This window comes from Protopterus annectens, chromosome 1.part2 (genome assembly GCF_019279795.1).
Source record: "Protopterus annectens isolate FY-2018-M chromosome 1.part2, PAN1.0, whole genome shotgun sequence".
In the NCBI taxonomy this organism is placed as follows: domain Eukaryota; kingdom Metazoa; phylum Chordata; order Ceratodontiformes; family Protopteridae; genus Protopterus; species Protopterus annectens.
The window spans coordinates 1,112,188,531-1,112,203,491 of record NC_056727.1 but is presented as its reverse complement, the minus strand read 5'-3'; the positions used below and the strand labels follow the sequence as shown (position 1 = coordinate 1,112,203,491).

Here is a 14,961-nt window from a genome sequence, read left to right as displayed (position 1 = left end):
AATTCCAACGCCCTGGATCAACTAATCCATAGTCCCACCAGGGGCTCCAATATCCTAGACCTGGTCATTACCAACATGGCAAATCAATGCTCCATACCTATGGTCACCCCTCGTTAGTCAGGTCTGACCATAAGCTAATCACCCTTAACATCCACATCCCACCCCACCCCCAGTAAAGAAACCACCATAAAAACTTCTCCAAAGCCAACTTCATGCTACTCAAGTCAGAAGTGACAAACTTCATGACACCCATGCAGACGGGAACTGAAAGTTCAACTGCTGAATCCTACACTAAGGCACTGTACGAGCACATCCACTCATGCTTGAATCGTGCCATCCCAAATAGAACCAAAATGCTCTCATCCAAAAAAGGAAGCCAATCTGGTGGTCCCCTGCCATAAACAAACTTTACAACAAAAGGAAGAAACTTTTGCAGAAAAGAGGAAAATCCCAGGATGCAAAAAACTCCCTTACTAGCCTCAGTAAGAAACTGAGATGCCTCATAAAATCCTCCAACGCTAGTTATGAAAATAAAATTGCCAAAGATTCCAAAGACAACCACAAAGCATTCTATAACTATGTCAAGAATCTAAATGGCAATGCTCAGATCTGCTCTGAGCTAAAACAGAATGGCAATAAATATACTGATCCAAAGGATATTGCCAATATCCTGGCAGATCGATTCAGTGCCAACTTCACCCCCTAAATGGCCCATCTCAATACCGGAAGATTGCCAAATTCCAGTAATAACGGCCACACAGGTACAAAACGCACTCTCTAAAGCCAAGAATACAGCATCCATGGGACCAGATGACATCCCGGGCTGTGTACTACATGAACTGGCACCTCACCTAAGTGTCATGTTTAATCATAGCCTCACCTCAGGTTTCGTGCCCACTGAGTGGCGCAGAGCTACAGTTATCCCAATCCACAAGGGGGATCCACCTTGGATCCCGGAAACTACTGTCCCATCAGTCTGACAAGCCTTATCTGCAAGGCCATGGAGCTTATTATCATGGAACTTATAAACAAAGACATTGGCAACCTTCAAACACTGGACCCCACCCAGTTTGGGTTTGTGAAGGGCCAATCTTGTCTCCTGAACCTGATTGACTTCTTTGAATCAGTCTCCAGAGCCATGGACAAGGGTAAGGTGGTCCACACAGCCTATCTAGACCTTGCCAAGGCCTTTGACACCATCCCCCACTCTGGAATCTTAGATAAACTTACTAAGTTGGGTATTAATCCCTATGTCACCCAATGGGTTGCTAAATGGCTTACTGATAGAACCCACACTGTAAAAGTAGCCGACTCCAAATCCAGCTCCAGACAAGTGACAAGTGGAGTACCTCAGGGTTCAGTCCTGGGGCCGCTCTTGTTTGGCATCTACTTCTCTGAAGTACAGGTCAACACTAAGGGACTTTGGCTAACAAAGTTTGCAGATGACTGCAAACTGGGAGCCATTATTGAATCCCCAAATGATGTGGATACTCTACAAAAGGGCCTTACAGAAACAGATGCTTGGTGCCAGAGCCATGGGCTCAAGCTCAATGCCAAGAAATGTATTGTTATCCCCTTTGGGAAAAAACATGTATCCATGAATTACCATATAGGTGGCAGTACACTAAACACAGAAAGTGTGATAAGAGACTTAGGGACACAGGTGGACAGTGGTCTCACCTTCGATAACCACATTGCCACAACAGTCAGGAAATCCTTCTATGTGGCACACCTCATCACGAAGGGCTTTTCATCCAGAAAAAAGAGGTCACTGTCCCACTGTACTCCTCCCTCATTAGACCCATTATAGAATACAACGCCCCATTTGGTATGTACCTCTCAAGACATCTGCAACAACTGGAAAGGCCTCAGAAATACCTCACTAAAAGAATCACAGGCCTAAAGCAGATGCCCTACGCTGACCGCCTTAAAAAACTCCAGCTATACTCTGTCGCATATCGTCTACTCAGAGGCGATCTCTGCTTAACATACAAGGCCATGTCAAACCCAGAGCTGTTGGACATGCTACACTTAAAGAAATCCCAATCCCTCAGAGCTACACGCTCCAGGGATCTAAACCTTGTCATCACAATAAACAAAACATGCTGGAAGGATAGGTTCCTGACCCAGAGACTCCCCAGACTCTGGAATAGATTGCCCATACATGTCAAGCAGAGTGCCTCTTTGGACCTCTTCAAGAGGAACCTTGACGATTGGATGGGAGAAAGGAAATTCACCCCAGGGATCACGTCAGTCGCCCTGCTAGACAGGGGTCCAGGAAAGTAAATAATGTGGGAAGAAATAGCCAGGGAATTGTTATGGCTAGGCTTGTATAGGCCCTAGGGCTGATAGCCTAGTACCAACCTATGAACCTATGAACACCATCCCAATAATGAACCAGAGATCATGCAAAAAGCATGAATCTCCTTTTCCAAACCAGTTTCGGCAGAATAAGTGTAAATGCTTCCACTGAAGAAGGCAGTTAAAGTCATGCACAAACTTAAATATATTTAAAAACACTCTGATTGGTTGCTCATAAATGCTTATTTAAACCTGGGTTGAATAATCCCCCAGCTTAATGATCCAACTTTTTTTATTTTTTGTTAAGTAAATTGTGCCATCCTGTTTTATTTACTCTGTCTCCTTGAATTCTATCAGCAATAATAAATCTAAATTCAGCTGTTGGATGCTTAATAGAGTGTTTGCATAATGCATTAGATTATCTTTTATTTCTGATGTCACTAAGATGTTCTGAAATATGAATAAATGATGTTTGGCCAATATAAAATGCAGCACAGGAACAGGTAGCTAGATAAATAATCCATTCTGAAGTACAATTACATAAAATGTTTAGGTCATATACTTGAGATGTGTTTTTCGACATCTCAAGTATATGACCTAAAATCAGGACAATTTTTAAATATTGCTTTTATAATTTTAAAAAGTTAAAAGGATAACAGCTTTTGCATTAGCATGCATTTTCTAAAGGGTTTGAAGTCAGAAACTCCACTTACTTAGTGACTTTAATCCTCAACAATTTTCCTGAAAACCTCAAATATTTTGAGGAACGGACCAAAAGTATGAGGCAAAAATCTGGACATTCTGCGAAAAGCTGGACATTCGAGAGGTATGCTTTCTGTCCTGTTCTGCCGATGATGTGTTGCTGAAAACACTCCAGTAAAAGCAGAGTTGTAACAGAACTGCAGCCACCACAAACCAAAGCAATTATGTACTTTTGATCTTCTCTATACTTTATATAAGGAAGGACTCTTGGACCCATTCAGCCATTGTTAACCAAAAACAGTCAAAGATTCTCAGCAATTCTTACTTAGAGAGTTTCTTAATGTTTACAGCCTATGCAGACCAAAAGTAATTAAAAAACTCACACAGTTAAACAAATCACAGATTGTGAATTTCTGGTCTTTAAGTCAGACAAGTGAGTATATACAGCACTTCTGCCATACCATGGTCCCAACTACCTCCAGCATATTTTGGCTTATCTTTTCATGGCAGCCCACTTGTTAAGATGGGCATACACATTCCACTCAGATTGGACACGTTTTTAGTAGTACCAAACTCATAATTACTGACCTCTTGTCTGTTCACATGCACTTTGTTAGACCCTGAGGTTTGAGAAATCACAAGCTAATACAGGTTGTTATGATTATCCATTGTTTTGAACCAAGTAACCTGTCATTTTAGCGTGTTGGGGAATTATAGCCACACGAGTAGTCACCTCACGGCACAGGGAGACAGATCAGGCTGTTTCACAGTTTTCCTTCCTGCAACACTTCTGTGGCTGCTTGCAGCTGCCTGTGTGCTCCTGCTTCTTTTGAGTGAATGTTTATACCAGAGACAGCTTAAAACAATTAAAAGGGCAGCTAGCAGAAGAAAACGTCATTGTATACCATTTGAAAAACTGAAGTTTCTGGCATATATACTATTGTTATTCAGGGAAGAGTTTAAAGGTACTGTAGCTTTGTTGATAATACTCCTTTGAGTTTTGCTTTCTACATGCCAGGTGGCCATTCCTGATACATTCTGATCTTGTTTGGACTCCTTAATCTCATAGACATGTTATACTTGACAGTAACTCGGCCCTTTAATGACTGAACCAATGTTAGTGCATACATTTTTACACCCCTTGCGTGTTTCCATTCCTTAACTCCATTATCCTATGGGGAAAACTGGATGCAGTTATCATGTAGAGGGCAAAATCTCAGGGTGTCCTTTGATAACTTTTTAACGTTTAGGACTAGGCATCTGTGGTTATGAATCCCCACCCCCTGAATATTGCCCACACAAAGTACTGTTGCTGTAAAACGATCTGCCTGCTGTGGTTCGTGCTTTTTTTCCCTTGAGCTGCATCTGTCTTCTAGTGACTTAGTATACCAGATGTTGTCATTTGATTTTTAGGTATTTCAAAGTATGGTGAAGTTGTGACTGCTGCAGTCTTCACTGGTTTCTGGTTGCCTGAGATTAACTATAAGGTGCTGATTTTGACAGCAGACTTACCTGTTGTAGTTTTCACATATCAAACAGTTGCTAGTCTCCTAGTGGCTAAACACTTGACATCATTTCTGTTATGTGGAGGTTGCTGACTATTCCTGTGATGCATGTAGAAACTGTACCACCAAAATATTGTGCTGTCAAGGAATCTGCCACAGTGCCCTTGTATGCATGGGTTTAGATGCACATGTGGGAGAAACAGAATAGTTGATTAATTGTTATAATTACCATCATTATACAACTACATTTTCTTTGGCAAGGGACTATAAACTTGATATAATTTTTTTTAAACATCGGAATAATTGTGATGTTAGTGTTTAACTTGAGATGGTTAGTGCTGAATTTACTATTTCATTTTTGTATATGAAGTACAGGAGTGGTTTGTATCGCACATTTTTAGAAATTATGTTGATTGCCCCTGCTGGTGGTGTACCAGGATAAAAGTCTGGTTACAGTTCAGAAGATCTGAGTTTGCTTAGCAGCTCAGGTTCTTGGTGGCACTGGCAGGGGAGGATGGACATGTTCATCTTAAATAGAAAAGTGGGCCAGAGCAGGACAGTGGGAGGGGTAAGCACTAGGTAGCCTATCTACCACAAGGGGAGTGGTTTCTGGCCCAGAAATTGTAGTTTATTGGCTGTTTGGGCAGTTTTTCTATCCTTTTCAACTTTCTGGTTTAAAAGCCCGCATTTGCGCTTGTTTCCTGCCTTTCCTGTAACTAGTCTAGTCCAGATACAGACTTGCTGTATCCAGGACTGTTTGTAAGCATCTGAGCGGTGCCAAAGTCTGCTCTTCAATTTTTCCCTTAGATCTACTAGTTCTCTCCTCTTCTGCACTTTTACTACCTTATTAGTCTAGCACTTTACCAGACTTCTTGTAGCAATTATTGTAGCACACAAGTGCTACCAGCACTAAACGTTCTACAAGGAAACAGATCCAGTACTTATTATATCCAGGCATGTCTAAAGGTCAGTTCCATGTGCTTTCTCCTATTAACCTGGTGAACTTGAGCATCCTGAGGCAGTGTAGCAACTGCCTCATGTACACAGACAACCCTCTCCTCTTGCCTCCCAGCATTCAGACTTACGAGAGATGCACTTATATATCCAAATTGGAAGCCACGCACTCTCCAGCCAAGATCGGAATAGCTGGGCAAGAGGAGGTCAACACTTGCACCACACCATTTGGAACACATAGCCCTCCAGAACACACACCAGCACTGCCTTCACATAAAAACACAAACCACACACCCACTTTCACGGAGACTCTCAATAAAAATCTACCTAAACAGCAGAGACCTCCAAGGCAGAAACGCACTTGACCACCACAACACAACACTAATCACGCGACACACAACTCTCCTAAACAGTGTGCAACTCAACCAAAGCCCCCAAGGCAAAACAGCATGCCCAACACACTAGTCATAGGTGACTCAATAGTGAGGCACACTGTTGTCCCACTCACTAGGTTGAATAAGGAGAAAGTAACAGTCAGCTGCCTGTCAGGTGCCAGGATCAACCATGTAATACACGCACTCACGTCCATCAACAACAGGTACAAATATGACTCCATCATTGTACATGTGGATGTGAATGACCTGAGGTGTAGCTATCTGGACTACATGAAAAGAGATATGGAGGAGCTCTCGGATTATGTAGCCCAAGCAGGTTATGACCCTAGCCCTGAGCAGCATCCTACCATCACCCAGAATGATAACACAGTACAAACAGAAAATGAGTGATTTCAACAATTTGCTAAGTTTCTGTTGTCATTCTAAGGGGATCCAGTATCTGTCTGCCTGGGATGACATGATTGACAGACCTTGATGCTTTGCCAGAGATGGCTGCATCTGTCACCCCTGGGCTTCTGAATACTGGCCAAGGCTCTTGCCACCCCTATAGTGCCATTTTTAGGCGGTGTTCCAAAGACCATATTACCACCGTAACAGCTACAAACAAATGTAATCTGAGGGTCATGCTGCTCAACGCTAGAAGTAAATCTCAAAATGCACTCACTCGAAGCACTCCTTAACATGGAAAACATCGACATTTGTGCTGTAATAGAGACCTGGTTCAAGGCAGGTGAAAGCACCCCTACACTACCAGGCTATAACTCTTTCCACAACTTTCGGCCCCAGAACTTGGACCAAAGCTCCAAAGGTGGTGGTGTTTCCATATTCATAAAGGATGCGCACACCTCCAGACTGGTAGCCCAACATAACGCATCAGAGTTACTTCAGGTGCAGCTAACAATGGGTAAGAGAGCAGTTCAGGTCATAGCCTGCTGTAGGTCCTCAACCATGTCCCAAGACTCACACTCCACATTCCTAAGCACCATGGGGTTCCAACCTAACACTCTCATACTAGGTGACTTCAACTACCCCTCCATTAACTGGGAAAACTATTCCTGTAGCAATACACTTGCCCAACATTTCCTGGAGTTCATTAATTTCAGTGCCCTGGAACAGCTCATTCTTGCCCCCACTAGAGGTAGCAACATCCTTGACCTGGTCAGTACTAACATGGGCGACTGTTGCTCTACACCAATAGTCAGCTCCTCCCTGGTTAGAGCCGACCACAAGCTAATCACCTTGGAAATCCACTCCCTTATCAGCCTCAACAAAAAGTTGTGATCCCTCATCGAATCCTCTAAAGCTAGCTATGAAAACAGAATTCAGCGTATAGTAAAGACAACCACAAGGCCTTCTATAGTTATGTAGAGAATCTCCACGGCAATACCCAGATTTGCTCTGAGCTACTGCAAGTCAACAGATATTGCCAGTATACTGGCTGACAGATTCCATGCCAGCTTTAACCCCCCCCCCCCAAAGGACCAATTACAATACCAGTAGATTGCCAGGCACTCAGTATTACTGCTGCACAGGTTAAAACAGCACTTTCCATGGCCAAGAGTACAGCTTCTATGGGACCTGACAATATCCGTGGCTGTGTTCTACATGAACTACAGAGTGAACTGGCACCTCACCTGTGTACCCTGTTCAATCACAGCCTCACCTCAGGCTTTGTCCCTATCAAGTGGTGCACTGCTACAGTCATCCCTCTCCACAAAGGAGGAGCGACTACAGACCGTGGGAACTATTGCTCCATTAGCCTATCGAGTCTGATATGCAAAGCTATGGAACGCATCATCATGGACCTAATAAACAAGGATATAGAACTCTCCAAACTCTGGATCCCACATGGTTTGGTTTTGTGAAGGGTAGATCATGCCTGCTCAACTTGGTCGACTTCTTTGAGTCAGTCACCAGAGTTGTGGATGAAGGCAAGGTGGGTTCATACAGCCTGTCTTGATCTGGCCAAGTCCTTTTGATACCATTCCCCACCCAGGAATCGTAGAAAAACTCACCAAGCTAGGCATCAACCCCTATATCACTAGGTGGGTTGTAAACTGACTCACAGATAGAACCCACATTGTGAAAGTAACTGACTCCAAGTCAGACTGCTGACTAGTCATGAGTGGAGTCCCACAGGTTTCGGTCCTGGGTCCTGTTCTGTTTGGTATATACTTCTCTGAAGTCCAGGCCAACATGAAGGCACTCTGGCAGACAAAGTTCACAGACGATTGCAAGTTGGGAGCTATTATTAACTCCCCAAGTGATGTCGACATCCTACAGGAGGGCCTCACTGAGAACAACGATTGGTGTCAGAACCATGTCCTTAAGCTCAATGCCAAAAAATGTGTCGTTATTCCCTTTGGGAAAAAAATGGTTCCCATGAATTACCACATTGATGGTAGTCCACTGAACACAGAAGATGTTATAAGAGGTCTGGGAATACAGGTTGACAGCGACCTCTCTTTTGATCACCACATTGCCACTGTGGTCAGTCCTTCTGTGTGGCACATCTCATTACTAAGGCTTTTGCATCCAGGAAGAAAGAGGTCGTTGTCTCCCTCTACTCTTCCCTCATTAGGCCAATCATTGAGTACAATGCCCCATTTGGCATGTACCTCACTAAACACCTGCAACAACTGGAGAGGCCGCAAAAGTCCCTTACAAAGCCATGTCTGACCTAGCTCTGTTAGAAATGCTACATCTAAAGAAATCCCAATCCCTCCACACCACATGCTCCAGAGACCTCAACCTCATCACCACAATCAACAGAAAGTACTGGTGGGACAGATTCAGAACCCAGAGACTGCCCATGCTATGGAATAGACTTCCCATACATGTCAAGCAGAGCACTTCACTGACCCTTTTCAAGAGAAATCTTGATGAGTGGATGAGAAATAGAAAATTTATCCCGGGGATAACTCCAGTGGCTCTACTCGACAGAGGCACTGGGAACTAAGGTCGGGTGGCACGATGCCAGGGTAATCTTATGGCTAAGCTTGTAAAGGCCCCAGGGCCATTAGCTTAGCACACACCTATGAACCTATAAGTCCCCTCAGAGGAGACGCATGGATATAAATACATTGCTGGGGGCAGCCATTGAGCTCTTCAAGCCACCAGTGAGTAATCGCTTCCATGGTGCGTGTCTGGGAGTTTGTACCCTGGTGAGGAAGGCATTATAAACTTGTATACTGATGCGAATCATTCACACACACCCCTCCCTGGGTTGAGGTTAGGCCATTTAAATGCTCTTAGTGCTGAGATGCCAGCAATAGGCTGGATGTCCTTTCTGTAGAGAGGTCGCAATACCTGTGGCATAAGTCTTAGTAGTTGCCAACAATTGTACTACTTGTTATAAATCTGTTGTTATTGTAACTGTTTAAGTATGTTTTTCCGGTGTATATAGGAGTGCTTTCATATTGATTTGTAAATACCATATTTGGGTAAAAGATTTGCATAATGTCTTATTTCTATTGGTTATGCTCATCCTGTTTTTTAAATTAATTTTATTTAATACATTTATAATCATCAGTTCTTCATTCTTCAGCTTACTAAGCCTTATTCATGTGAATTCACTTACTCCATTAGAGCTGGTTGAGTCCTATCACTGTCTGCTTTATCTTTTTCAGATGTTTGGTTAGATTGCAGTCTTTATTGTTGGATCCTTCTGTATGTGTATTTATTATAGATAACTTTAATTAAACAAAACCACAGAGTAAAATAATGTTTTTCATGCTTAGTTTTGAGGACAGAAATGCATTTGGTTAATTGAAAGTTAACAGTGGGTGTACTTAAAAAATCTGGGACATTATTTGTTTATAAAGTTTTTTATGCAGTTCTTAAATCATCACTGCATGTATTTAATTTGTTTTTGTCTTTCTGTTTTTTTGCAGATGTGTACCATGTGATTGACTGGCATTGCTTGCCTGGCCAATAATTCCTGAAAAGATCTTTTCTTACATTTATTTTCAGCGTTGTTCTAAAGTCTTATGCATAATGACTGATCTTTAATACTGCATTAACTGCTGTTTTTCAAGACTAAAACTTGTCTTGTTTTCAGTTCCCTTCACCGTAATTTATCAATGTTGCCAGTAAAAGACACCAATTCTAAGATTTTGGATCCCGGCTCTAGTGGAATGATGGATTTTAGTCCACTAGATACACAGAGATGGGTAGGGCTGCGTACCAGAATGGAGGAAGATCGAGCAAAAAACATGGAACAGCTTGAGCTGGATGTTCTAGCATGTACAGCTCTGAGAGGGCCACTGGGTACTACTGCCAACATGGAACAGTCAGTGAGCAGCAGAAGGGAGAATGGTCAAGGAAAGAATATGGAACAAATTGACCACAGTATTCCAGGTTCTGTAGGCAAATCTGGACCAGTAGTAGCAACTGCAAATATGGAACATACTTCCGAGTCACAGTCACTTCTGTTGTTGCTTCTTCGTATGTCAAAGAGTTGTCCTTACAAAGATGTCAGAAAGAAGAGCTCTGAGATCCTGCAGGCTGCCCAGGTAAACAAGAAATATACTTGATTAATTCCATGCCAGTTATTTGTTAGAGACTTCAGTATGCACTGTAAACTGCTGCCGATAATTCATCATTAATTATATACTGACCTTTATCTAAATGGATGCCTCCTGCAAGATGCCATCTTGGCATTATTTGAGTGTTGCCTTCAGTTTCTATCCCTTACCATCCAAAAGCTGAAGCTTGCAAACCCTTCCAGGGCTTATACTAATTGAGTACTGAGCATGTTCTAGAAATTCTACAACGGTCTGCAACATTCCAGGTCCTTTTGCCACTCTGGGGAGATTGGTTACACCATTTCAGCTACTTGTTTTTCCCCTTCTTACTCAGAAAGCTAAAGCTGCCTGACTTTTGCCTTCTGTTTTGATAGGAGTTAACTTCTGTGAATTGGAGCATACCTGGTCAGCTGTGATCCAGTGTTTTATAAGGCTACCCCCCAGCTGGATTCAACCAGTGCAGTCCACATTTTGTTTGCTAATGTTACCTCTCCTAAATTACATTTATTAAAAGGTTGTTTCCTTTCAGGGAATAGCACTTTTTGTCTGAGAAAAAACATGTTTTGTGACTGAAATAATGTTTTAAAACTAATCTGTCTAGTCCATTTCTCCTGATTCGGTTATTTGGTTTCTCCCTCTGCAGAATAATTTAAAACAAGAAAATACCACTTTTGTATTGCTAAATGGGAATGATTCCCCATTCAAAACAGACAATTAACATCTTACAGCCTCATTAAAATAATGTCTCCAAAACTCTGGGAATACTCCATTTCAGGCTACAAAAAACACTTCATTACATCTCCTTAGAACAAAATAAAGACCCCCTCAAGACACTATCATACCATTGATTTTTATCAGAGTTTCTACCTTTGCCCATTTTGACCCCTGGTATTAAGATGGCAGGGCTAGTATGGACAAAACACAGTTTCCTTATACAGAGTTAATTAAGGCTTCTTAACCTGCCTATACCTGCAGTCAAAAGTCATTCTGGTAAGCTCAAGGAGACTTTCTCTGTCCTTGTTTCTTCAAAGGGTCTATCTTTGCAGTCCGTGCCTTGCGTTCATGGGGCTGTGTATTGTGTTTTTATCCTTATCAGTATTCTCTTTTTGGACCCCTGTTGTTTCCCTCTCCAACCATTGAGTCATCATACCTCATTTGAGTCATTCATTACCCCTACTTCTTGGCATCTGAAGACACTGACATAGCATAGAATCTGTGACCTCAGTCTGCTTTCCTTGGGGGGAGGTGGTAGATTTTTTTTCTTTTGCACTTGACCTTCATACTCTTGGCTGATAAGTGCAGTGTAGTGCAGTGCAGTGCCTGCTTCTTTAGGCCACCATGTTGTTGCAGTTGTTTGCACACCCACTGTGCCTAACTGGAGAGCAGTGCTGTCCTTTCCAGGCTCATACACACATGTCCTGCCCTCTTACATGGAGTATATGCTTACATTCTTACACTGCAGTTTTAACAGCTGTGGGTAACATGTTCCAACTCTTCCCTTTGGGATGGTGGTGCTAGCACTGACTGTTCAGGGCTACCCTGCCCCCCCAGCATCTTCTTTAACATCCAGGCTGCAAATTCTATATACCTTATCTGAGCCATAGTCAGGGCTTTACCCATATATGACACAAAGCTGGATTATTTATACTACTTTTACAAAGAATATTTTCTTGTTTATAAGAAAATGTTCGTATAAACAAGAAAATATAAGACATCCGCGGTGGTGCAGCGGTAGCGTTGTTGCCTCACAGCAAGAGGTTCTCCCATTCGACTCTCGGCTGGAGTGTGGGGAGTGTCTTCTATGTGGAGTCTGCATGTCCTCCCCGCGGTTGGGTGGGCGTTCGAAAGACATGCGTAAATGGGTGTGCCTTCGTTGAAGGTTGAATGTCGAGCTGGCATCTCGGCGTTCGTGAAAATTTACTGCCAATCACTAGCGGACCGGAGTTCTGTTGTGGCGACCCCTAACCGGGAAAAGCCGAAAGACAAACAACAACATTTTCTTGTTTATAACGTGAGTCCTCTCATTGGTGTTTCCTTGTTTTGCACCCTCTTGTTCATCTGCTAATACTTCTGTTGAAAGAAGATTTCTTATACTTGCTTTTATTTATTGATCTGATTTGTTTGTTTTCTGGGTAGGTGAGCTGGTGATCGGATCCTTTTCAGCCTCTGCCTGGGCAGTGATGCAGTAGTTCTGTTACAGTTTATGTGGTAAACCTAGTTTCACACTGAGTAAAAATTAAAAAGAGCAGTTGAAAGCTGTAGCTTAAAGTAGTTACAGGAGTTAACACTTAGGACTTCTGCGGACGTACTCTGATCTACATTCTTGGGTAACATTTTACACTTCTTTACATATACACTTAGTTGTATCTGGTCCAAAATTGTTCATTCACAACGTAAATTATGCAGTATAAAATATATGCATAATTATACCCGATCTCAAAAGTGCATGATTTCAATAAATATGAGTGTGTACATATATATATATATATATATATATATATATATATATATATATATATATATATATATATATATATATATATATATATCTATATATATAAAATGTGTGTGTATATACGTATACATATATGGGTCCCTATCAGTTGATCGAGTTTTCAGAAACTCGAAATTCATATGGTTGAGACCATATGATAGAGTTTTTTGAAAACCAAAGCTTTTGAATGAAGATTGCGGTACAGTGGGGATCAGGAAATATACCCATGTTAAGTTGTCTATCTCGCCTTCATTTCATTCTTGCTGGATGGGGCCGACCTCCGACCTGCCGGCTCTCACCATTTCTCTAAAAGAGAGAGTTGGTTCCACCGGCTCGAGGCCCCCCACACAATATCAATGCTAGGCAAGAAGATTTCCCTTGCCTACAGCTGCCGTTTTACGCTTTTGAGGTTTTTCCTGGTGGTTCCGGGCTTTTATACTTTAAAACTTTATTTCTTTCTTTTTTTTAATTTTAATTCATTCTTAATTTCTTCTCAAATTAGTGTAGTTTATATTTTTTATCTTTTTTTTTTCGTTTTCTTTTTAAAGAACCGCTCTGTTCTGGTTCTTCCCCCTCCCCCTTCCATTCCTTCCTGTTGTTGTTTGTGTTTTTTCCTAACCTTTTTTTTTTTTTTTTTGTAAATTTTTAAATTTTTTAATTTAATAATTTTCTGACATAACTGTGTGTTGTGTTTGTGTGTTTGTGTACTGTTGTCAGTTAGAGTATGTCACAATTCCAAAAAGGAAAGGATTCAAAGTGTGATGCGTGTGTCAGAAAATGTCTCTGACAGACGCCTCACACTTGTGTCTGTCTGGGGCCTTTGCTGGGGCTCCTGGGTACTGCTGTACTCCATGCCTTCATGCCAGCCCAGCCCCAGGGGAGAAACAAGTTAATTTTTGAGAGGCTTTTTTAAAACCTGAGGATTCCCCTATCAGTCTCCAACAGGGCCTCTAAGTAGCATCAGGGGGCTCTCCGCTTCCTGCCCGAGACGGCGGGTTGTTCAACCTTTTGTCCAACGGCTTTTCCCTCACTGTAGTGTGATCCCTTAGTTAGTATACATAATTTGCAGGGGGTGTGGGGGGTGCAAGGGAGATTGCCCCCCTGCAAAAATGTAAAAAAAAAAAAAAAAAAGTATACTTTTGTGTTTTTTTTTATATGATCGAGTTTTCGGAAACTCGGTCATATAGTCTCAACCATATGAATTTAGAGTTTCTGAAAAACTCTGTCATCTGACATAGACCCATATATGCATATATACATGCATACATGTACAAGTTTATCACCAAACGTAGAGTTCTTAACTGTAGTAAAATGTAAGCATCAGTATGGAGTTGTCCACTGTCTTTAAAGCATGGGCATGTGAAGGACTTAAGAGGCCGTGTAATCCTTTTCCTAAATGTGGTGCACTTATTTCACTTTCACTTTTAGTAAAAGTGGATTTTGATGAAGATATACACCAAACTGATTTTTCTGAGTAGTCTGTTGCCGATGATAATTTAAGAACATATATTCACACTGGGATCTCCAAATATCAATATTGCTTTTGTAAATCAGATGTACAGCTTCACTTTTCCTAAATAGGGGTTTGTTAACGTCTATTCTAATATTCCTAAAAGTTAGTCTTTTTGCGTCATAGTGGGTCACTTCAGAGATTTATATAGCACTTAATGTAAAAATCCTGTTTGACAGACATGTAACCAGAAAGGTTTTAAAAGGGGAAGCTTCCTTGTATGAAAAAACGCCTTTTCCTGTACTGGATCTGATTTTTGTTCCACTACAGCACTCCTACATGACATAGTGTTGCACTCAAAAATATGTGTTCCCCTTTCCCTTTTAGCAGTAGAATTTTTCTGGATTAATCACTGAAATGACTGTTGCATATTGTTAATTCTGGTGTAGTGAGATCTAATTCACTACCTTTCCACAACTTGACCTTAAGATTTGTTACTGCTCCTCAAAACTATTTAAACTTGGCTACTGCTTTTTCCTCTGAGTGGCATCTGTATTGCTCCCAAGTGTGCAACAAAGTCTAGAAGGCATAGAATTTTTGCTTGGAAGTGTTTTCATAGGTATTTTTTACCCCA

At 41.6% G+C, this 14,961-nt stretch overlaps 1 protein-coding gene across 1 annotated transcript in view; it reads left to right on the top strand.

Moving 5' to 3' along the window:
• The window catches only part of LOC122792249 (sestrin-2-like), a gene marked incomplete in the record, with an annotated part of 678,183 nt that overhangs the window by 31,198 nt on the left and 632,024 nt on the right, over window positions 1-14,961 (top strand). Inside the window, 1 exon segment of the mRNA XM_044059999.1 lies at window positions 9,751-10,371. Within this exon segment, the coding sequence (XP_043915934.1) occupies window positions 9,940-10,371 (432 nt within the window).